Raw genomic sequence first — 25,707 nt, forward strand, 5'->3', positions numbered from 1 at the left:
GGTCTATTATTCTTTCTACTCTCTACTTTTCACAATCTGTCTCCCACCTTCCCTCACTTTCTCCCTCTTACTCCTCTCTTTCTTATCTCTTCTATCTCTTATCCATTTACACATGTATAATTTCATAATCCATCAATATCTTATGAGTCTTTCTGGATTCAGATTTCATTATCTGGCAATGTTTATAAACTGCAGCAACAAAGTGAATCTCCACACTGATGGAATTAGAGATCTTTGAAAGTATCAAAACACATAAAATATATGTCTGTACTCCAGTACTCTAAAAGGTCCATTATTTCATTGGCATGGGTATTCCTTCTACCTGCACAGATGCACATCTTAGCAGAAGGACTTTATGAGCTACTTTGGCCAAAAAATTACCACCTGGAATCTAACCTTTTGGTAATAAGTCTCTCCAAACTCACTTACGTTTGTCCACAGTGACAGATATACAGTCCATTATTGGGCTCATTATTGAAGTCTTTCCAGTTTGGTAGGACATGCCAGAGATTGCACTCTATTGGTATAGCCTTTGACACCCAATGGTCACCTCTAAAATGTGATGAGGAATTGGAATGAGACTTTAATAGAGGATGCATTATGTACAAACTCATGTGAATACTTGTGTAAATATACATATGTATCCCAAATCAGCATTCATCCCTAGTTCCCTATTAACATAAAAATATGTAGGTATTGGTAGATTCATACTGAATTCTCTTTCAGTTCTATAGATGAAAAAAATACCATGAGAGGAATTAGGATAATTTCTTTCCATTCTGCTTAATTTCACATTTATTAAGTACCTATTATGTGCTACACATTGTTGGATACAAAGACAGAAATTAAAATGTTTCTACTTCCTACTTACCGCCTAACTAGGAGCTTAGAGTCTCTTGTGAGAATACACATATAAGTACATACAAAGTTATTTGAGGACCATAGAGCACTAATTATTGGGAGGATCAGGAAATATCCTCCAAGAATGGGGGACCTGAGTTGACCCTTGAAGCATAATCAGGAGTATGACAGGTAGAAGTAAGGAAAGAATGCATTCCAAAATCATTGAAACTGGAAGTGACCTTAGGGATCATCTAATCCAACTCCCTATTGAGTCACTTCACCACTCTGAGCCTCAGTTTCTTCATCTGTCCAATGAAGCAGTTGGATATGTCATTGAACAGATGAGGAAATTGAGGTGTAAGATGGTTAAGTGACTTGATAGAAGGCGGGCTTTGTTTCATTTTGGGTTTTTTGTATCCTTATGGTTCCTGGAATATTGTGATAGTCTTTCTCTGTCTCCCTGTCTTCTCTGTCTCTCAGTCTCGATCTAATCTATCTATCTATCTATCTATCTATCTATCTATCTATCTATCTATCTATCTATCTATCTGTCTGTCTGTCTGTCTGTCTGTCTGTCTGTCTGTCTGTCTGTCTGTCTGTCTATCTATCGTTCTATCATCTATCATTCTATTATTCTATCCACCTGCCAACCAGTGAGTAGAGATCATTAAGGAAATAGAATCCCCAAATTCTAGTGTGTTCAGGTAGCTTTGGGTTCTGTGTGTTTGTCTCTTAGACTGAGTATTTTGGTGGGGAATGGCACACATAGTCCTTAGCTCAGAACATTTCCTTTAGCCTTGCAGCCAGAAAGTTGGGCATTTTTAATCCATACACTCAGAAAGAGGGAACAGAAGGTCCAAGTCAGGGCATAAATATCTGTTGGATAAATGATTGAATGAATGACTTAGGAGAACAGTTCTTTAAAGGGAATCCCCACTCTGAATATTTTCATAGAATAATGAAACATTAGAAGTGGGAAGGACCTTTGAGATAATTTAGTTGAATTCTCTTGTTTTACAGATGACAGAAGACATAAGAAGATAAAGTGACTTATCTGAGGTCATACAGTTAATTGGTGGCAGAGCCAGGACTAGAAAGAATCAAGATTTCTTGATTGTTAGGCCAGTATTCTTTCATTCATGGTCTCCTTCTAGTGATTCACTCAAATCCTGATAGCTCAGCTTATCTGTATGATCTCTTTCCTTTCAGTTATAGAAGGAAGAATAGGTCTAAGAGAGAAATTACTTTGACTTCAAGTTGGAATGACAGCCAGAGTGGGCTACACAGTTTACAGAAGGGTATCTGGCCAATGGATGCTTATTTTGAGGATTTCAATGATGACCAGGGTTTTGATAATGAGACAAGGAGGAGAACATCTGCATCTAGAGCAAACATTTATTTTGAGCCAGCCATGCCCCTAACCTGGAACTCAACTGAGGGGCCTTTGGACAAGAAAAGTATAAAATGTTTATAGATCATAAGATTTGACTAGGAGCTCCATAAACCAAAAGGAATGCCTTACATGTGACTTAACTTTCTGAAATGATTTTAACTGCCTTGGGAAATGTTTCTCTCTGGGGTCACTGGAATTTGTTTAGTTGTTTCAGTGGCATATGACTCTTCTGTCCCCATTTGGGGTTTTCTTGGCAGATACTGGAGTGGATTGTTATTTCCTTCTCCAGTTCATTTTACAGGAAACTGAGGCAAACAGGGTGGAGTGACTTGCCTCGGATTGCACAGCCAGATTTGAACTCAGGAAGATGAGTTTTCCTGACCCCAGACCTGACACTCTATTCACTGCTATTGGAATACATCATAGTAAAAGGACTATGTGTTTGAACATAGGGGTTCTGAGTGATCCATCAAACTAAATGAAAAAACCATCACTAGTAAAGAAGGAATCTTGAGATTTAAATACCTGGAGAGGAGAAGTGAAGGCATTCTAGTCCAGAGTGAGTGTGAGTACAGGCAAGGATGTTGTTTAAAGGCAGGTTAAAGGGCATGCCAAGGGTGCAATGACCAGATCAGCATGGCTGGGGCAGAAGGATAGAGTCAAAGATAGTGGGGCATATAGCTGAAAAGATAGGTTTGGGCCAAATTGCAAAGAGCCTTGGATGCCAGGTAAAGAAATTTGAACTTTCTCCTGTTAGGGAAAGAATGGGGAGACACTGAAAGTTTTGAGAAGAGGTTGGCATAATCAAGGAAGAATAACATACAGAATAAATTATGGTATGTCAAAATAATGGGAAATTTATGTCATGAAAAAAGACAACCACGAAGAATCCAATGTAAGATGATTGTGTCATAAGAAATTATATATAAGAATAATTTAGTGAAGCATGGGAAGCCACCTAAGGCAGAGTAAAGTAAGTAGGAAATTAGTATACACAATACCTACAAAAATTTAAGTAATAAAAAAGTGAACCGAATTCTGTGATGTTATAATGACCAAGCTTAGCCTGTGAGATGAGAAAATACATCTCTTCTATGACATTCTGTCTCTCAGATTCAGGCATTCCTTCTGGCTCTGTCCCATGCCTGGGATATTCTCCCTCCTCTGTTCCAACTAGTGACCTCCCTGAATTCCTTTAAGTCCCAACCAAAATCATTGTTGATCAATCTTGTCTGATTCTTTGTGAAGCCATTTGAAGTTTTCTTCACAAGAATACTGGAGCAGTTTGCCATTTCCTTCTTCAGCTCATTTTACAGATGAGGAAACAGAGGCAAACAGGGTCACACAGTCAGTGAGCGTCAGAGTCTGGATAGAAGATGAGTCTCCCTGACTCCAGGCTTAGCACTATCCACTGTGCCACTTGGACACCAACTAAAATCAATACGTCTTAATTCATTCTGTTAATTATTTCTTATTTATCTGCTATACAGCTTGCTTTGTATATATTTGTTGTCTCCCCCATTGTAAGCTCCTTGAGGGCAGGGACAGTCTTTTGCCTCTTTTTGCATACCCAGGGTATAGCATATTTCTTGGCACTATGTGGTAGGTACTTAATAAATGTTTATTAATTGATTGATTATGCAGAGGTGAAGGACTGTGGCAGGACAGACTTGCTCGATATGTTGTTTATCGCTGAACTTCATTCGCTTTCCATTTGTTGCAAGGGAAGGTTCACTGGGAGCAATGTATATATGGAAATGAAGGTGATGTAAACCAAAAGATACCAGTAAAAGTCAGGACAAATAAAAAAGATATAGGTCAGAAAGCATGAATGCTTGTGGAGCTGGATGGGTCAGCCATTTGAGAAATTTTAAGACAGGTGGTCACCATTCTCAAGGGAGCTGACCATGAGCATTGGTTACTCAAGAAAGGTAGGATTTATTGCTGGGAAACTTTGTGAGCAGCATTCATGGAAGTTTCTAAATTAGATCCCAGAGGAACATTGGAATGGGCAGAATTAGCCAAGTCCTTGGGTTAGAATTAATCAGTTATTAAAGGGACTTAGCAATGATTAGAAAAGCCTGAACTCTCTTTGATCCTGTAACAAACTGGACTGAATAACAGACCTGAGTCAGTACCCCTGTGTATAAAAATTAGTACCTTGAGATTGCCTTGCAGGGTAGTAAAGTGTTTGTATACTTTAAATAATCCACTAAGAATGTGCTAAGCTTCAGTTAATCACTGGAGAAATGGAAGAGAGGAAAGAGAGACTGAATTCCAGGAACCCAGGCATGGGAAGAAAAGGCCCTCATCCCTTGGGTGATGGCTCCGGGAAGTTGCCTAAGCTACAAAACCTGCTGGGTTCCCAAATGCCATTTGCTTTAAGAGGCAGAAGGTAGCAAGGTGAACATGCTCCCACTCAGCCTTAGAAAGGAGTTTGGGAGGGATAGGGATCAATTTCATTGGTATAAGGAACTCCCAGGTGAGCAAATTCCCTTTACCCAAGGCAGGTTAGTACCTTCTCCACCAGTTACTATGTTATGACACAGAGCTGGTCACAAATGGAACTTAAGCGAAGGTAGTCCTAGTTCTGAGGCTGAGAATTGTGGAACCAGCTTTAGCCAGCATAGAGAGCCCAATGTTTAAAATTACAGTGTGAACATTTACAACTCAGAAATGAGCAATTATTACAAATCAAGACTTGATTTACTGTTTCTTCAAGACTAAAGTAAGTGTTAATGCAGATGGGGACAGCTAGGTGATACAGTGGACAGAGTGCTGGCTGTGGAGTCAGGAGGACCTGAGTTAAAATCTGACATCAGATACTAGCTGTGGGACCCTGGGCAAATCACTTAACCCTGTTTGTGTTAGTTTCCTCATTTGTAAAATGAGCTGGAGAAGGAAAAGGCAATCCACTCCAGTATCTTTACCAAGAAGACCTAAATGGGGCCAGGAGGAGTCAGACACAACTAAGCAACAATAGTGCAAATGAAATTTAAAAGCGCGTGTGCATATATTCTCCCCTTTCCCCCATCCCCTAGCCTGGTTGTTAAATATTTACCAGCACACCCTTGTATTGCTCTATAACATTACAGGAGCTCAATAAGAGTGTTCAACAAGGTTCAGGGAACGACTGATGTCATCACCAGACTGGAGGCTAATAAGTAACAATAATTAACATTTGCAAAGTGTTTTACATCCATTATCGCATTTGAGTCTCATTACATCCCTTGTCTCTGTCCACAGTGCTGATAGGAAGCTTCTTGGAGGTAAGTGCCATTGCTTTAAGACCATGTCTGGTTTCTCCTCATCTGTCCTAGCTTTGTGCACACCTGATTTACCTTCTGGGTGTCTCACTTTTATCTTGTTCCAGTCATTCCTCTCCTCCCCGGCTGTTTCACATATCCTTTAGATAGGTAGTACGGTATCAGCACTAGATGAGACATAGTTTTGGACCCCAGCTCCAATACTTAATAGCTAGGTGAGTTTCATTCAACTTCCCCATAGTTAGAGTGGGGATCATGAGAATATTTGTGCCATTTACCTCTCTGGGATCTATGAAGTTCCTGCTGAATCTACCTCTCCTGTCCGATGTTATCTTTCTGTTCACACATTTATCTTTCTGGTCAAATTGGCTAGTCAACTGTTCTCTGTATATGGCAATGACAGCCTCCAAAAGGAAGGACATTTAGCTCCCTGAATCCCAGAGCTCTGGCATCACCTCCTATAGTTTCCTAGAGGCAGCTAGATGGCACAAGGGATAGAACACTGGACCTGGAGGCAGGAAGACCTGAATTCAAGTCCAGCCTCACTTACTATCTGTGTGGTCCTGGAAGAGTCTTATAAACTCTGTTTACTTAAATTTCCTTAACTGTAATATGGGGATGATAATAGCACCCACCTCCCAGGGTTGTTGTGAAGATCAAATGATGTACTATTTGTAAAGTGTTTAACATAGTGCCTAGCACATAGTAGGTGCTTAATAAATTCTTTCTTTCCTCCTTCCTTCCTTCCACCCTTCCTACCTGGCACATACTGGCTGTGTGGGCCATTCAATTCTCTAGGCAACAATTAGCCACTTAGGTCTCTAGGCAACACTCTAAAACGATTGTTGCAGAAATGGTGATGATCTGCTTTGGTAGAGGGAGTTTCTCACCTGGGAGTTCCTGATCCCAGTGAAATCACTGTTGCTTGTTCTGTATACATGACACATCTCTTTAAAAGAATATAAACTCCCTGAGGTCAGGGTAGCAGTATGATAAAGTGGGAAGAACACTGGATTGGGTGTCAAAGGACCTGAGTTCAAATCCTGACTCTGATACTCATATGTCTGACCTTGGGCAAGTCACAACTCCACTGGGCCTCAGTTTCCTTTTCTATAAAAAGAGATTGGACTATGTTACTTCCAACTTTGTGATTCTTTGACCATTTCATTTTATCTTTGTATCCCCTGTTCCTAGCACAGTACTTTGTGTGTAGTAGATGTTTGTTGAATTGATTTGAAGAAAATATTTAGTAAGGATTAAATCTCTGCTTAAGGTAGAATTATTACTCTCTTTAGGCAGCACAGTGGATAGAGGGTTGGGCCTAGAGTCAGGAGGATCTGAGTTCAAATCTGGTGTCAGACACTTACTAGCTATGTGACCCTGGGCAAGTCATCTAACCTTGTTTGCCTCGGTTTCCTCATCTGTAAAATGTGCTGGAGAAAAAAATGGAAAACTGCTTTAGAATCTTTGCCAAAAAAACCCCAAATGGAGTTATGAAGAATTGGACATGACTGAACAACAACATGATTATCTTTGTCATCTGTTCTTCTCTATTCCCTTAGATATAATGTTCTTCAGCATCAGCTTACAGACACACACTGTGTTTATAAAGCCCAGCTCTCTCCCCTGGGACGTTTCTAAATCACCAGAGGCTGACTCAGTCTGCAGGCAATACCGTGGCAGGCTGGCAGTTGACTTTGACTTTCCTTTGTTTCTTGGAAGAATGTGACAAAACAGACCAGAGAACCTTCTGTTAGGGGGATATTCCAGATTCAGAGAGAGAGAGAGAGAGAGAGAGAGAGAGAGAGAGAGAGAGAGAGAGAGTGTATGTGTGTGTGTAAAAAGGGAATAGAATATTTCTAGCCTATTCATTGCTATTGGTGGATGCTCTGATCTAGAAAACCCAAAGTTCTGAAGGGGTCAAAAATTGATGGGTAGACCCAGTGGTTGGCACTTTGTCCTGGATTCCTGCTGTTAGAGAATATGTTGGTTGTGGTTTTCAGAAAGCTATAGGAACCATAGATTTTATTGCTGCAAAGGACCTTGAGAGAGTGTTTGCTCCACCTTTTTGGCTACAGAAAGCAGATAAAATGTATGGTAGCTAAGATGGCCTTGAGGATAGAGAGCTGACCTTGAAGTCAGATATGAGTTTAAATCTTGCCTCAGACAATTAATTAATTAACTTAATTAGTTATGTGAATTTACAGCAAGTCACCTTATTTCTCAGTTGCAGTTTCCTTGTCCATTAAAATGGGGATAATAATAGTACCTACTTTACAGGGTTGTTGTGATATTCAAATGAGATAATACATGCAAATGTTAATGTGCCAGATAAATGCATCATTATTTCTGTGTTTGTTTATTATTTATCATTTCCCAATTTACAAATAAGGCAACTGAGGCCTGGAGAGTTTGTAGCTAGCCTGAGGTTGCATAGCTACTAAGGGTTAGCAGTAAAAGGACTTAGAACCCCAGGCCTGGGATATCTCCCAATTTCCAGCTAGCATGGGAAAGATAACTGGTACTCACTGTAGATAACCAGTTTGCGCCAAGAAACAGAAACATGGTGGGTGGTGAAGCGGGCAAAGAGATGTGTGTGACAATGATCTAGTTGGTTGGAGCTGGGGAAGGCATAGCTGAGTGTGTGTGTGTGTGTGTGTGTGTGTGTGTGTGAGATAGGGAGTAGGAGGTGACTGCCCAAACTCCTTGCCTTGAAAGCTATTGCTTTGTGAGGACACGTTGCTCCCTCTCCCTTATCCTGGCAGTTTTCAGAACTGGAAGACTCTAAAGGAGGGAAGGAAGAAGTGGAAGGTGGGGGGAAGCTTGTCTCTGTGGAGTCTGCACTGCTGAGAATGATGACTAAGGTGGTGCTGAAAAGAAAAGGCATTTGTAATGGAATTGTGGGCTGGAGTAACCATCTTTCTTATGTGCCACAGAAATGTCCTATCTCAAAATTAATTGGGGCTATTTTGCCTATTATTTTAAATTCCTTTAGGGCATTGTACATTTCAAACTGTAAATAATGGTCAGCATTTGAATAGTGCTTTAAGGTTTGCAAAGCATGGTACATATTTAAACTCATTTGAGTGTACGTTTTATCTTCCCAATACCCCTGTCTTACAGGTGAGGGAAGACATCACTATCACCGTTTTACAGATGGGAAAACTGAGACTCAGGGAGAATAAGTGACTTTCTGGTGGTAAGAACCCATAGGTAGAGAATCCTGAACCACCCCATGATGCAATTTATCAAAGGTTTCAAGATTTTTTGATTAGAAGAATTCAATACAATACTTGATCAGTACCTTCTCACAAAAGTATTCTATAACACTAAAAGTTTTTTTTTTTAAATATGGGTCTTGAAATATTCTTCAAGCATATAGTAGGTTCCATGTTTGATGTTGTTTTGTTACTATTGTTGTCAAGTATATTTCAAGACCCATATTTAAAAAAAAAAACTTTTAGTGTTATAGAATACCTTTTTCTTATCTCTATTTCTTCTATCTTTTCTTTCATTTTTTTTTTTTTCTTTTTCTGTACCCCCCCCCCCCCCCCCCCTCTACCCGTAACTTTCTGAATTTGCATTTTTTTTAACTTTAAAAGTTTCATTTCACAACAAAAACAGAAGTGTTCATGGAATAATACTTCTCCTAACCAGGGTCATAGCCACAAGGCAAACTTAGGAATACAGACACATTTGGGGATGCTTGGAGTGAAAAATCTCCTTCCCCAGGGATTTCTCTCATATTTATCTAGGAGATGGAAAGGAAAACATTAGGCAATGCTCTGAGAGGGCTTAGTGGTAAGTGATGGACCACCAGTGGCTGCTGGTCTTTTCATGGAAGAAGTGGACAGCAGGTATACTCTGATCTTCTATAGAGAGCAGTGCAATGCAAAGAATGTTATATTTGGAATCAGAGGACTTGCATTCAAATATGGATTCTGCCACTTACTGTCTTTGTGACCATGGATCATGTGACCATTTCACTTCTAAAGTGAAGGGTTTGGATTGGATGAAATTTGAAGTCTTTTCCATGAAAAATCTACGAACTTGTAGCAAATGGTAGGAGGAGGAAAGGAGGAGATCTCAAGTCACCTTCTCCAAGTGCAAAGTACAACAGCCAATTAAAACCATGCCACAATTTCATGCTTCCTAATAACTATTTCTCATGCCCCAGTGGCCATATGGTTTGCCCCTGGATACATTCAGAGCCTCCTGCATACTCTGGGTCCAGTGTTTCTGGAAAATATGGCAACTCAAGAAGACAGGTTAAGTTGGTCCTTATGTCTGTGACCCAGGGTGGGAGAAATATTCTGTGGATGCTCCTGTTTTTGTCATTAAACAGAACTTTTAAAGTTAAAGAATAATATACCTTCTCCCTTTCCTCTCCAATTCCCAAGCCTTTCATTTCCCCTCAACACTACCCTTCAGTACCCTCAGGTTGACTTTAGCCTAGCCTGGAGAAGGCTTTTATTGAGATTCTCCTCAGTGTCCCCAGCCCCAGATAAAGGAGGTGCTCTTGCTAGGTTCTCAACCTTTTTATGAGTAATGGATTCCTTTGGCGACCATCTGTACCCCTTCTCAGAATGTTTTAAAATATATAAATGTATTTATATAAAATATGTAAATGTATTTTAATACATGGGATTACATAGGAAACCGATTATACTGAAACAGACATAATTCCCCCTCCTCCCCATCCAAGTTCATAGACATCCTGTTCAAGAACCCTTTGGGGGAAGGGAGGTCTGTGTTCTAGAATCTAGATCTAGGAAAACCAGTCAAGGCAGCTTCCATTGCAGAGGCTGGGGGAAGCCAGTAGTGAGTTGAAAGAATATAGGACTCTGGGGGCAGCTAGGTGGCACAGTGAATAGAGCACCAGCCCCAGAGTCAGGAGGACCTGAGTTCAAATCCTGCCTCAGACACTTAACACAAAACTAGCTGTGTGACCTTGGGCAAGTCACTTAACCCCAATTGCCCTACTTCCCCTCCCCAAAAAGCCAAAAAAAAAAAAGAAAAAAGAATACAGGACTCTGAAAGACAGGCTGAGAATGGCTTAAATTATGTCAGGTTGCTTTTTATTTATCATTTAATTATCCCTTTGGAGCGCTACTCAGAAAAATAAATGTATCATTTAAGAAAGCCCCTTTCACAGTTGGGCTAGACATGCTTCGATCCCCTTCTAAAGTGTACACATTGCATACAAAAAGAGTTCATAAAGCAAGGTTAGCCTTTTTTTTTTCCTTTGCATGGGGGTGGGGGTGTGGGAAAAGGGAGATAGGCCAGTGTAGTGCATAATTCCTATCACTTCTCCAAAAATACACAGATGGATGTATACCTGTTTGCCAGAGTAGTGCCAGGAGTTTTATTCATTTCAGAAAGTTAAATCATTCCCTAATGGAAGCAAATGGCACTTCCTCCTCCTCCTCCTCCTCTTCACCAGCCTCCATCCCTGCAGGCAGGAAGTGACCAGCAGGGGTAGGCAGGTTCTAAAACAACAATAACAAAGAAACAAAGAAAAACCCCAACAGCTCTTCCCTTGCAGTCCGGAGCTGCGGAAAGCTGTGATTTGTCTGAATGTTTCCCAGGCGTCCAGATTGTCGCTTGTGCTTTTTGAAGGTAGAAAGTTACAGTAAGATTGAACTGAGCGATGGTTTATATTGCTTCTGCAGTCTGCCCTCATGCCTGCCTGCCTGAGGTTCCCAGACAGATTCTGCTCTGAGCCAGAGGACTCCAATTAAACCAGGTCCTGCTCTGATCACACCAGGAACATGAGATTGACCCCAGGATTGTAAGATTTGGGGGAGACTTAGTGGGAAGACTTTTCAGGGATTTTCTATTTGAAGATTGCCATGATTTAAAATGTTTATAGTCATTGCAAAGAAGTAAATGCATCAAAATTCTCAGACCAGGTTGGTACTTTCCTTGATTCTGGGAGATGTCTAGGTAGTTGAAGAGATGAGATTGGCAATGTTTTCTCCCTGCCTGGCCTAAACCCTGATTTTTCCTGGTCAAGTGGACAGTGGTGGTCCTTTGTAAGGCTAAGTCCTATGTACACATGCACACATGTCCTATAGTGTTTAGTCATCTTCTATGATGGGTTCTCAGGAATTAGTCCTGTTTAACTCTCTGCATTAGAGTATAGGAGTGGCTTTCTGCATAACTCAGAGGGCTGGATGCTCTGATGACACTTCCTTTCTGAAGATTTGGTAAAGCTTCCTCATCAGCCCCGTAACTTGAGGAGAGAAGCCTGGAAGCCTTTGGTGATTATAGAGGGGAGCCGATAATTGCTTGTTTCTCCCCCTCACTCCCAGCTGAAGTTCCTCTTTCCTGTAAGCTGTAACCACTTAGAAATTTTGGGCCTGAGACCATAAGCTCTCAGGTCTGAGGGGTGAGCCTGGACCACAAGGCTCAGGTCTGGGCAAAGACAGAAAAGCCCATTAAAACTGTTCAGCTGGAGTGGACTGCTGTCCCAGCCCCCTGCTAAGACAATGGCTAATGGGCCATAGGCACGGGCTAAATGTGACTCCTCAAAACTGAGAGCTTTTGAAATTGTCTGTCCAAGCTTCTTCAAAGACAAGGTTCAGTTGACAGCTGTTTTAAATGCCTTGCTATCCTAAGGTTGGGAAGGCTAAGTGCTGAAATTGGATGAGACAAAGTTGGAGGGTAGGAAGGGGGAAAGTGCTTGCGTGGGATTTTAAAAGAGCTAGCTAGGTATGAATCATCATTCTTTTACCAGTATGGACCCCTCTCCCTCTGAATTCTCTGTCAGTCTGGGGAAATCTTGGAATGGCTCTGCTCAGACTGCCCTGGGCAAGGCAGCTGGTATAACTAGCAAAGGGGCAAAGAGCAGACTCTAGACTCATGGAGTTGTGGACAGAGGGCTGAGGGACCTGGGCCTTGGAGGAGGAGGTGGAGGGAGCTAGGAAGAAACTCAGCCAGGCTTCCAGGTTCAGTGTTTCCCAAACAGCTCCTGTGTTCTTGGTACACTCCCTCAGGGATCAGAGTGACAAATGAAACAGCAATTAGGGTGTCAAGTCTGTACTAATAATCCAACTTTAATCACACTATGTTCTTAGAGACAGAGGTTCTTTGGAAGCTGTTGCTGGCACTTGGAGTCCCATGATTTTTAGCTGATACCTCTTAGGTTCTGAGGTGCAGTGCCCTGAGATGAGAGACGTACCCTTCACCAGCTCAGCTTAGGTCATGCGGAAGCTGGTGCAGATGGCAAGAAGCAAAAATTGTGCTAAGGTTCCTGTGAGATCTGGGGAATCTGAGTTTGATTTCAGGGAATATTTCCTGACAGCTGGAAATAGGTTTGCTGAGGTATATCTGGGGCTTTCTTTTCCTAGATATAAGATCAGTCCTCTTCTTCCTGGGATGGGAGCAAATGTAGTCCTGTCTGTAGGCAAATGGAGAAATGGGGTTGACTATTGTAGTTCTACTTGCATCTACTTTTCTGCTTTGATCATGTTTTACTAAGCAACCTTCCTGGTTTCAGGATGCTTTATGGACTTGCTTGCTTTGGAAGGACAGCTATTTTGCCTTAATAGGCAAACATGTATAGCAAACATGCACAGATGTGTACAATCCCAAAGACTATATGTGACAATAAGATCTATATAGCTCTTGCTCCAAATTTCTCAGAAAATTCCTGACATTATTTCATGTTGCCTGGGTGACACCTCTAATTGGATGCCTAGTAATCTTCTGCTCTTTAAAGGGATAAACTTTATTTTTAGATTATGTCACTTGGTTTGGCCCTGGGGAGGTTTGTTCTCTCTCTCTCTCTCCTCTCTCTCTCCCTTTTCTCTGTCCATCTCTGTATTTCTCTATCTCCTTGTCTCTTTGTCTGTTTCTGTCCATCCTTCTGGGAGTTGCTTCTTGGGTGTCAATCATGGGTGTCAATCAAGGAGCAGGGTACTTTTTCCCCTCCTACTTTGATACATGATTCTGATCTCTCATGGATTCTTTTTGTATTTGCCATTCTAAATATCTCTTGGGGAATAAGGTACTACCCTGGATATTTGGGAGGACTGCCCTTTTGAAAGTATAAGAAAGCCCCAAATAAAACACCCCAATAACTATTAAATAGTTTAGTTACAGGTAATGAAAGTGATGAAGTAACGGGGAATCCTTCTACTGGGAGATTCTCAAGAGGTGATCTTAGTCCATCTGCCTAACTGCCGTGGGAGACATAGGAGGAGGTAGGCATTTTGGTAAGAAACCTTGCCTGTGACAATGCCAATGCATCCTAAACTTCAGCACTCAGGACAGCGACTCTTAAAATGTTAGCCCTCAGAAGGTTCTATATCAGAACTTTACCTTCAGAATTCATGGTTAATAATAGCTTTTGAATCCTTTGAAAGATGCCCCTCCCTCATCCTGGTTAACACACTGTCTGGCATGGCCAGACACAGTTCATGCCCTAATATCCATTTCAACTAACACAGAACATCTAGTGTTGGATTTGGAGTACGAGGGTCTGAGTTCAAATCCCAGCTCTATCTCTTACTACTACTACTACTACTGCTAATAGTGACACTGATATCTCACTTTAAAGTACACCAATTGTTTTGTTTTGTGGTTTGTTTTTTTTTCTGGACCTGGGATTTCATTGATGTAGGGGATTCCTGAAGATTATTTTGTTTGAGCCTCACAACAACCCTGTGAGGTAAGTACTACAGGTATTCTACAGGTGAGGAAATGGAATCTCAGAGAGAGGAAACAATTTGCAGGTGGTCCCCCAACTAGTAAGTGTCAGAGGTAGAATTCAAGCTGAGGTCTTCCTGACCCCAAATCCAGCACCATATCCACTATGCCATGCCACTCCTTCTCATTTTCTGTGGCACCATGGGGCAAGTCTCTTTACTTCCCTCTTCATCTGCAGAATGAGGATGACCTATAAGTCCCTGTGTGCTTCAAGGCTCTGGTCCTTCTCCCATAGGGATTCTCTGCTTCATCTCCCCTTTCCAATGACTGAATCAAGTTACTGTCTCGTAGGTTGTTCTGTCTTTCTTGCTAAGATTTGGCTCAGTATGCAAGAGGGAGAAAAGAAATTTATCATTCAATCTTTTTATATAATATGCATATGTATGTATATATATCTATGTACTTGGATATATCTGTGATCTTACCATCATGGGTACTTCCTCATGGTTATACATAAAACGTGTGTGTGTGTGTGTATGGGTGTGTGTGGTGCCTATATATAGATACATCACACACACACACACACACACACACACACACACACACACCCCAGATACAGATGCTTACTTAACTTTTAGGGAAATTTCCCAGCAGTACAGTGTAATGAAAACAGTGTGTATATTTGGAGTCAGAGGATCTATATTTGATTCTTGGCTCTGTCCCTGTGTGACAATGACTAAATCACTTAATCTGGGCCTCAGTTTCCTAATCTGTAAAAAAAGATGGCATTGGACTAGCTCTAAAATCTGTGATCTATGAGCCATGTCTCTCTGTGATCTCCTGGTGCTTTAATCCACAGCAGGAGCTATCTCTAGTGATAGTTCTGGCATGTGTCCACCTGAAGAAGTGTCTCTGTCTCTCTGAGCCTTGGTTTCCTTATCTGAAAAAATAAAGATCTCAGAGGTCCCTTCCAGTTCTTTGACTCTGTCACTAAATATACTTATTCCAGAGCTTCTCATCCTAAAGATCAATAGGAATGGAAAGTGGCTCCCTTTACCCAATCAGGGCCACTTTGCTCTCACAGTGAACAGGGCAATCTTTGCCATTCATTTGCTTCATCTCTTTGTCTCCCTGGTGGTGAGTGAACCAGCTAGTGCGAAGGGTGAGAGGGAAAACTAGCCTAGGAGATACAGTGTACCCTATCACCTTTGCCTATGGATTCCCCAAGGTGAAATATTAATGCCACGCTGGTCTCTCCTCTTCTCAACACAAATTGGTTTCTTGACCACAAATGCACATGCTTAGCTGATTTATGTGGCAAGGGATGCAAATTAATTTTAACCTTAGTCTGACTAAATAAGAATTAAGAGGGAAATTCTGATGCTCCTCCCCCTCCAAATAATATTACACATTCCAAAAGCAAATGAGATTGATTTTTGGATTATCTGTTGCCTCTCTGCTAAGATTCCCCTTTATTAGAATGGCTAATGGAGCTTTGACTGTTGAGCTTAGTGAAAAGGGAAGAGGTTGAGCAGAGGAGAGGGGCCTCTAGGTATCTACAAGGCTCATTGTTTCTAAACTGATCAGAATAAAGATTTGAAATGTTAACTTACATTCTTTCTATGGGAGAGCCAGAAATTCTCAGGTAATACTGAAAAGCATCATAAAGAACGGTGGGCATCCCTCATGACAGAAGGGGAGGGGGCAACCTCAGAGCTATTCTTGGTGACTTGAATATCAAATTGAGTAGTTGAACCAGTACCCTAGTGGGTGTTAAATTTTTCTGAGGCCACATGGGCTTGTGGGGTGGTGGGTGGGGTTGGGGAGTGGCTGGCCGCAACCTGAATTTTCCCTCCACTAAGACTTTATCTGCCCTTCTTCATTTCTCTCCTGTCTCCCCATGGAGCAGTGTTCATAGGATGTGGGGTTCTGCCTCAGTGTCAGAGTAGGTGCTTGGCCTACCTGTGCCTAGAGACTGCTAATGGAATTGCTTCTAGACTGAGAAAAGGATAAAACAATTCTCCTTATTTGGTGCAAGTTCAGAATTGGGGGGAGGAATAGTCTTTGAATAAGTGATATGTTTCATCTCATTGCATAATATTATAGCATCATATTGTGTGTATAATAGGTGTACTGTATACATACGTACATAATATACACATATCTATATACACACATATACATATATATGTATCACATGGCTCTCTCCACCCCCAACCTGTCATAGTTATAACTGTCATTTCAGAGAACCACAAAGAAATTGCTATTTTTTGGTCCAAATTGTAAATCCTGGGGAATTAATTCCAAGCCATGAGAAAATGCACCATACATTTTTAGGATTTAGGAGAAATGTTATTTCCAGCAGGGACTTGATGCAGTCCTCACTGGTGGCCCTATGGCAGGAGAATACTCTCCATGCTTCTACCAGCAGAGAGAAAACCTGGACTGTCTTTCTTCTTCAAAGAGGTGAGGTGTCATCCTCAGTGCCTGCTAGGTAGACGCAAAGATTCTTCCCAACACATTTGGGAAGAGACTCATGAGTTAGCAGGTAGCTTGGGCTCTTCTGAAATCAGCTGGTGATCCTAACAGCCCTGGTAGGATCACTTGGTATTTGGTATCTTATTTCATCTTGTTAGGTAAAGAATTAGACAGTGCCCCTCTCATGGGGCAAATTTAAAAAGAAAACCAAAAGGCTGTATCTTCTGTCCTTCCCACCCCGCCCCCCACCCCCGACACCCTATCTACCTGGAATCACTTGTTTCTGCCAGTCGATTGTTCATGATCCCAAGAGCCCCCACACCCCCCGAGAAGCCATTCTGCCGTGTGTTGACACACACATTTCGGGGATAGCCATTGGCTGTCTCTGACAGCTGCTTCTGCAAGAGGGCCAGGGAGACCTTGTTGGATGCAATCAGGTCCCTCATAGAGATCATCTCTCCTGATAGCCTCCGGCCCTCCGCATCACTATCATAGTGCCCATCGGCCTCCATTGCAGTGAGGTGGTGGCGGAAACGGGAGCCAGGGGTAATGGCATTGCGTCTTCCCAGGCGGGAACTGGGCCTCCGGCATCGGTTGCAACATTGGCAGCTGAGTTTCTTCAGCATCCAGTTCAGAACCTGCTTGATGATGATGGAGATGACATTGAAGAGGGAATAGATGCAGCATACACCCATGAGAATGAAGAGGAAATTGCCCAGCCTGTACAGTCCTTGGTTTCGATAGGCCTCCTGCTGACTGCTGACCAGGTCCCCAAAGCCAATGGTGCTGAAAGTCACAAAACAGTAGTAGAGGGAGTCCATGTAGTTCCAGCCTTCCACGCTGGTGTACAGGGCAGAGGCACAGCAGGAGAGGAGGACGGCAAAGATGCCCAGGATAAGCATCACATGGTAGACAGAGGGCTTCCAGCCCACCAGGCTATCTGCTTCAGACAGCGCTGAGCCACGACGGAAATTGGGGGGCAGCAGGCCGCTCCTACGCAGCTGTCGTTCGTGGCACGCCCTCATGATGAAAGCCAGCAGAGAGATGATACGCTCCAAGAAGAGGTTAAAGAAAAGAATGGTCCCTGCACACCCAAACAGGCCATATGCAATGAGGAAGGCTTTCCCAGCCACGGTTGAAGGGGTCGTCATGCCAAAACCTGCGAAGAAAGAGCAGACATCAGTGAAAAGGGATTGGTTAAACGGTGAGCTCTGGTAATTGTATCCATTGGGGGGATCTAGAGGGAGTCCCTAGTCTATGGATGCCACTCTCTAAGGGTTCCAACACTGTCATATCCCTCTTCTTGCCCTGCCTCCCCTCACTGTAGCACTAAGCAAGAAGTGTTGTTTGTCCTTCCTCTTTGAAGAGGATCGATGACATCAGGAGGGCGATGTCTTGACTTGCATGTGAATTGTATTTAAGTGAGGTCAGGCTGTAAGACCAGCATGGCGGCCTCAAGCCTGGGAAGACCGCTGCGTAGGGGCACCTGTGCCATTTGAGATGTGTGTTCTCAGCTATAGTGGCAGCATGTGGGAGACGTTCTGGGGTCTCTGTTGATCTTCATTCTGACTTCCTCCCTCCCTATCTCATCCCCAGATGCTGCCATTCTCAGTTATCTTTCTGACCAATCAGTCAATCAATCAAGAAACTTAGTAAGTGCCTACTCCATGCCAGATACTGTGCTAAGCACTGGGGATAAAAAAAAAGAGGCAAGACAGTTCCTGCCCTCAAGGAGCTTACAATCGAATGAGGAAGACAACTTGCAAACAAATATATACACAGCAAGCTATGTACAAGATAAATAGGAAGTAATTAACAGAGGGAAAGCATTAGAGGGCTTATTCACCCAAATGACCAAAATGACACTTTCCCAAATCTTCCCTGTATTTTGCCAGTCACTGGGATGGGGACTACATTTCATGAAGGAGGTGGGGCATGGTCTGGGCTTTGGTCAGTGTTCCTTTAGCCAATGAAAAAATAGTTCTTGAAATTGGTAATACTGCAGTATCAATAATACAGCAGTATATGGTTGGCAGGCATCTCCCTGAGAAATCCCATGGGCAAATCCCCAGTTGCTCCCTAGGGCATCTTGATCCTGACCTTTACCTTAAAGTCTTAACATACACTCTAACTCAAGGTATATGGAAATCCTCATATAATATATACATTAGATGGTTTTTTTTTGGGGGGGAAGGTGCAGCCTGCATTCAAGTACTAAACCTGCCACTCAACTAGCCTGTGAGCAAGTCACTTCATCATGCTTAGCCTTTGTTCAAATCTAACCTCAGACACGTACTAGCTGTGTGACCCTGAGCAAGTCGCTTAACCCTGTTTGCCTCAGTTTCTTCATCTGTAAAATGAGCTGGAGAAGAAATGGCAAACCACTCCCAGGATCTTTGCCAGGAAAAACCCAAATTTTGTCAGACATGACTGAAATGACTGAAAAACAAGCCTTGGCCAACTCACTTTAACTCCTTATCAGTAAAATGGGCCTAATGTTACCACCTATCTCATAAGGTGGTTGTAGTGATGGAATCCTAATAAAGCTGCCCCCAGCCCCAATATTCAAACTTCATTATAGGCCTGGCCCTAGTGAACAGCAGGCCCACTGCACCTACCTAGCCCTACCCAACCCCCCCACCGATGTCCTAACTTCTTTCTATATGCCTCACTACTCACTGGAACAACAGGTGTGTCTCTGAACTCTTAGTTCCCACAGAAACAGCGGGTGTGTCCATGTGATGGAACCTAGCTACTGCCTCTACCTGGTCACTGCCCCCAGACGTATTCCCACAGAAATAGGTGTGTTATTGTAGTCAATCACAATCACATCATCCATCTAACCCAAGACAGGACCACAATAGCTAGCCAGTTGGAGGGCAGAATGACCAGAATGTTTAACCACTGAACCATAGATGGGACCCCCCCTCCATTACCTCAACAAACCTCTCTTCCATTGCCTTATCCCTTAACAAACTCCTCCTGCCTTTTTAATATTAATGATATTCCTTTATTCTATGTTTGTAATTGCATCTTTCTCCTGTAAAAATCCATCTTCCTCTCTCTGAAGTTGCTGGTTCCTCTTGGAATTTAGCCCGTTTCATGAGAGGCGTCAATCTCAATAAATGCCTATACTTGGATTAGAGGTGGTCTGACTCTGAATTCTTTGAGACGGTCCCACCACAACACATCATGAAATCGCAAGTTTTTGGGTGGGCAGAGCCCCCACCTCAACAGTTTTTGGCATCCCTGGGTTTAAACCACAACAGTAGGAGGATGAAAGGTCTTTGGAAATTGTACCATGCTATAAAAACGTGTGCTCTTCTTATTATAAACTACATAGTACCACAGAAAAAAAAAGCTGCCATGATGTCACTCCACCGAAGTCCTCCCACTCTGACGTCTCATACTGTGACGTGGAAGTGTCCTGGTCCTACCAGACTAGAAAGGTTTGGAATGAGGCCTGTCGATAGATTATATGCCTATATTTCTCCTCTTAGGATGAAGACTCTTTGAGGGAAGGATTTGTTTTATTGTTTGTCATTGTGTCCCCAGGGCCTAGCATAATACTGTAGCACACAGTAGGAGCTTAATAAATGCTTTCCGTTCTTGCACTTGCTTAGAGTTCAGAGAGGCTCATCTCCAGAATGAATGAGGGGTTTGGTTGTTGCTGTTATTCTTGTTTTCTTTTCTGTAGAAGTAGATTAAGGCTGTGTTATCTGTCCTATGCCTTTGCATTTCCCGATTCCTCAACTTCTGAGACCTAGCCCTCTTGAGGTACAGACTGCTGATTTTGTGTATGGATCTGGAAATCCCATCTTACTGCAGGGCTTGCTGTTAAATCATCATTGGAATGACCTGACTTTGGTTTACCATGCAATGCTATCTGGCTGATACCTCCTTGTGACATGTTTGCCATGATTGTGAGAATACAATCACTACATATCAGAAAAGTAACAGAAAATAATCAGTTCATTCTGAACTATGGAATAATGATGAGGAACCTTAGCCCTAGAGAAAAGATGAAGAAATATGTCTTTCTTCCCTCTTTTCAGAAGTGGTGGACTATTGGTATGGAATATTGCTTATACTGTTGATATCTTTGTTGGTTTTACTGAACACGTTTTCCGCTCTTTTTTACTCTGTGTAACAAGGGATGGCTCTTTTGGTAGGGGAGGGGAAAAGACATATTTGGAAATAAAAGTGGTATTAAAAGATATCAATATCAAGGGAACTCAGTGATTTTAGAAAAACATGGAAAGACTTGCATAAAATAATGAAAAGTAAAATAAGCAGAAATAAGAGAACATTGTATACAGTAATAGCAATATTGTTTTAATAACAATATTGAACAAATAAGTCATTTTGTATATTATAAATATGCAAATTAAGTATAAAAGACATATGAAGAAAGACATCTGCATCTAGAGAAACAACTGATAAATAGAAGAATAATTTCACACACACACACACACACATATATATGTATATACCTATTTGTGTCAAATTATGGCCATATCTAGGACAGAGAGAGGGAGGGAGAGAAAGAAAAGAAAAAAGGAAAAAATTTACAGGATAATTTTGTTGTATATTTGAAAGGAATAGCAAGTCATGCATAGTAGATTTGCAGTTTCATGTGCAATCATCTTTTGTTTTATAGAAATGCTTGTTTTATTACATAAATTAAAAAGATATTAATAAAATTTCTTTAAAGAAATGAGTTCTGAATGAGTATAAAATAGTTGGCTTTTCAATATACAAAATTACTCTTGCCTGGCAGCTAGGTGGTGTAGTGGATAGAGAGCTGGGCCTGGAGTCAGGAAAACTCATCTTCCTGAGTTCAAATCTGACCTCAGACACTTACCGATTGTGGGACAATATGATGACCCTGAGCTTCCTATCCTTTTGTTTCTAGCAGGCAAAGCAGCTCAGTCAGGCAAAAGAAATCTGTTGAAGTTAATAGGTGGGAATCTAGTCTGAACTAGGTGTTAATGTAAAATTCAGAGTGTGGGAAAAGAAGCAAACTGCTTTTTTTTTTTTTTTGAGTGGAGAAGGCAGGTCAATTGGGGTTAAGTGACTTGCCCAAAGTCACATGGGCTAGTAAGTGTTAAGTGTCTGAGGCTGGATTTGAACTGAGGTCTTCCTGATTCCAGGGCTGGTGCTCTATTCACTGCACCACCTAGTCACCCCAACAACAAACTGCTTTTTGAAAGCAGTAGCGTCCAAGATCAAGAGAACAGAGAACAAAGCTCAGTCAGGAATGGGTCTATTCCCATGCTCTATTAAAGCTAAAGCAGCCTGCCTGCCATCAAAAAAGTGATTCAATGAAATCACAGGTTCCCTGGCTTCCTGAATCTGAGAGCTACTTAGTCAACTATTTTGATTTTTACAAGATACATGACTCAAATTTTCTTTCATATATTTAAATATTTAGCAAAGTGACTGGTGCCCTCACTAGGGGTGTTTTTTCTAAAGACTTGTTATTGTTCAGTTGTTGGCAGTTCATGTCTGACTCTTCATTGACTCCATTTGGGTTTTTCTTGGATACTGGAGTGGTTTGCCCTTTCCTTCTCTAGCTCATTCTACAGATGAAGAAACTGAGGCAAATCGGGTTAAATGACTTGCTCAGGGTCACAAGGCTAGTAACATGTCTGAGCCTGGATTTGAACTCACAAAGATGAGTCTTCCTGACCCCAGGTTCTGGGAAGGGATGGGTGGGGACAGACAGTGAGCTTCAAGAGCAAGATGGCTATTGTGCTTCTTTTTCTTGGATCAGCAAGCTTGGGGAGGGGAAAGCGAACAAGCATTTATTATGTGCCTACTATGTATTGGACCCTATGCTAAGCATTTTACAGATACTGTCTCATTTGATCTTCACAACGACTCTGTAAGGTAGGGTCTTTTATTATCCCTACTTTACAATTGAGGAAACTGAAGCTGGCAGAGGTTGAGCTGGTACTCAGGATCACACAGCTACTAAGTGTGGAGGGTGATTTAAGCTCAGTTTTTCCTGATTCCAGCTCAGCACTCTATCCTCTGCACCATCCAGCTGCTTATGGGAAGGCAGGAAGGGAGCAGCTGTTCATTTGAGCCCTTGGACAGGACCCTAAACCTGGTTTTCTGGGGAGGAATCTGGATAACTCTGAACAGGGTGTTCTTATCCTGATGTAGAGAGTTTGTAAGGTTTCAAAAAGGCATTTAGAAAATACTTACCTCCCCTATGAAAACCCTTTTCTTTCAATTCTTTGGTTTGCCAAGAACAAGGGGTTCACACCCGAGAGCAGGATGTTTTATTTATAAAGTGATTTAGCTGCCATCCAAGTTTTGCAGAAAGCAGATTTAATTTGCTGCTTTGACAAAAGCTGTGAAACACCTTCCCATGATTTTCCTGGTGTTGCCTTCTCAGACAGGGAAGCACCTGTAGCACTATAGGTAATACTGTGATTACTGTACTGTAATACTTCAGCAGGGATTTCAGAGGCTTTCTGGGAGCTTGTTGGCAAACATCCTGATTCTGAGCTTCAATTGCACAACAAATCAGAGATCCTAGAATTAGATCCTGTTGTCTAATTTGACTCTGGAACATAAAAAACCAACCTTAATGACATATTTCTCTCCATAGATTCGAGCTTTTTTGCTGTAGCCTTTAGCAAATTGAAAGGAGGAAACTCTACAAAGCAGAGCCCCTAAAGGCAAGGCCTTAAGTGTAATGTGAAATAGAAACACTTCAGGGAGGGTCAGAGGACATCTATCCGTTCATCTCTCTCTCTATTTATGATGGAAGTGGCAGAAAGAGAGACAGCAGAGTCAGAAAAAATCTGTCTATCCACTCATCCATCCAGTCAGCCATCCCTCCATCCATTCATCAAAATATAATGTAAATTGTAGGAAGAGAGATTGCAGGGAGAGTCAGCAAACATCTATCCATTCATCCCTCTATCCAAGTATGATGGAAGTGGCAGAAAGATAGCAGAGAGGGTCAGAAAACATCTATCCATTCATCTGTCCATCCATCCATCCATTCATCCATCTGTTCATCCATCCATCCATCTGTCCATCCATCCATCCATCTATTCATCCATCATCCATCTATCCATCCACTCATCCATCCATCCATCCATTCATTCACCAGTCCATTTTTCCCTCCATTCATCCATCCAAGTATGATGGAAGTTGCTCAAATACTTAGGTTTGATGTCAGGAAAAACTTCCAAACAATTAGACTTATCCAAAAGTGAATTATACTGTTTTGGGAAGTAGGAGATTCTCTCTTACTAGAGATTTTAAAGCAGAGACTGGACTATTACTATGTTGTAAAAAAAAAAGTATTCTAGTTCAAACATAAGTTGCATTATATGGGTTTTGAAGTCTCTTCCAAATCAGTTTCTGTGGAAAAAAATTTAGACAAGAGCCTTACCATCAAGGGATTTACAACAGGGTAGGGCCACCCCAAAGCTGAATGTGATAAAGTCTAAGAAAGGTACAAAGTACTCAGAGGGTTCAGAAGAGGTATAGACACTATGGTCAGAGTAATAGAGGAAAGCTTCATGTAGTGGATGGGTTTGTTTGTGTTTTTTTTTTTTGCTTTTTGGAGGGCAGTTGGGGTTAAGTGACTTGCCCAAGGTCACATGGCTAGTTTTTTTGTGTTGTGTCCGAGGCCAGATTTGAACTCAGGTCCTCCTGACTCCAGGGCTGGTGCTCTATTCACTGTACTACCTAGCCGCCCATAGTGGATGGTTTTTAATCTGGGAGAGACTGGCAGGAGGATGCTTCTGGAACAAGGAAGAGAAGGAGAAAGGGCACAGTCTGGAAAAGATGAGGAATATTGGAATAACAGTGAGAAGTCAAGTTTATTGACAACTAGGGTATTTTGGGTACATGTAAGGAAACACTAGAACATCTGGTAAATTTACTGGTAGCAACAGTAGCAGCTGACAAGTTCTGTGTCCAGGGTGTAGTGTGGAACTGAAATCAATACTCAACCCCTAGGGAGCCAAAGAGTTGTTAGGCATCTATTATGCAATCACATCCCACATCTGTCATGGAGTCTGGCTGTTGAAGCTTGACAACCTGGACAGCTTTTTTTATTAAACCCTCAGAATAGTGAAGAAAACCCCCCAGATTGTGCATCCTTATGGTTTTAGGGACAGGATCTCCCATTTCTGGGAAACCAACCAATTTAATAATTAACAAGCATTTGTTAATTAATTTACTAATTAATTATTAATTAGCAAGATTCAGACTTTGTCTTCTAGGTCAGAGGTTAAAATTATTTGGTAGAAACTTGTAGGGTGGGGGCAAACTGATCAGTGTGCTAAAATAAAAAAGCAATACAGTCATTGAAAAAGCAATGTAGTGTTAAGTCAAAAGACCAGGACCCTGGTCAGAGATTTGCCTCTAAGAAGTCACGTGACCTTGGATGAGTCATTTAATCTCTTTTATTCTGTTTCCTCAGCAATTAACCAAGGAGGTTGTGATCCTATTCTCTGATCTCATTTATTTTCTCCACTCATAGGGCTACCACTCCATGTTAGGTCCTTGTGGTGGTCTCCTAATTGGTCTCTTTGCTTCCTGGTTTTTCTTTTTCCAACCTAATCTTCCCAAGGTAAGGTCTCACCATGTTACTTCTCTGCTCTAAAACTATCAGTAGCTCTGCCATTGCATTTAAGACAAAATACCATCACCTTGATCTGGGGTCTTAAAGCCCTTCATAGTCTGGTTCCAAGCTATCTTTCCAGATTGGTTTTCTTGCTGTTTCCTAGAGATAACACGGTATCTTCAGCTCCTGTCATCAGTCACTAAACATTTATTAAAGTGTCTACTATATGCCAGGCACTGTGCTACAAAGAAAGGCAAAAGAGAGTCCCTGCCCTAAAGGAGCTTATAATCTAATGGGAGAGACAACATGCAAACAATTTATGTGCAAATGAGATATATCCAGGTTAAACTGGAGATAGTCAACAGAGGGAAGGTACTAGCATTAAGGGGGTTAGGGGAAACAAGAAAGGCTTCCTGTAGGTATTATTTTTAACTGAGTCATCAAGGAAGCCAGGAGGAGGAAATGAGGGAGAGCAT

The 25,707-nt window shown here is 41.8% G+C and overlaps 2 protein-coding genes across 2 annotated transcripts in view; both read right to left on the reverse strand.

Moving 5' to 3' along the window:
* Positions 1 to 25,707, reverse strand: part of CALM2 (calmodulin 2) — a 490,104-nt gene that overhangs the window by 449,277 nt on the left and 15,120 nt on the right. The window lies entirely within an intron of this gene.
* Positions 16,896 to 25,707, reverse strand: part of KCNK12 (potassium two pore domain channel subfamily K member 12) — a 52,618-nt gene continuing 43,806 nt past the window's right edge. Inside the window, exon 2 of the mRNA XM_069071647.1 lies at positions 16,896 to 17,791. Coding sequence (XP_068927748.1) covers positions 16,896 to 17,791 — 896 coding nt within the window. The remainder of the gene's footprint in view (positions 17,792 to 25,707) is intronic.

This window comes from Petaurus breviceps, unplaced genomic scaffold (assembly GCF_028583685.1).
Source record: "Petaurus breviceps papuanus isolate PSGF00001 unplaced genomic scaffold, PetGlider_PUasm1.0 90842, whole genome shotgun sequence".
Lineage (NCBI taxonomy): Eukaryota > Metazoa > Chordata > Mammalia > Diprotodontia > Petauridae > Petaurus > Petaurus breviceps.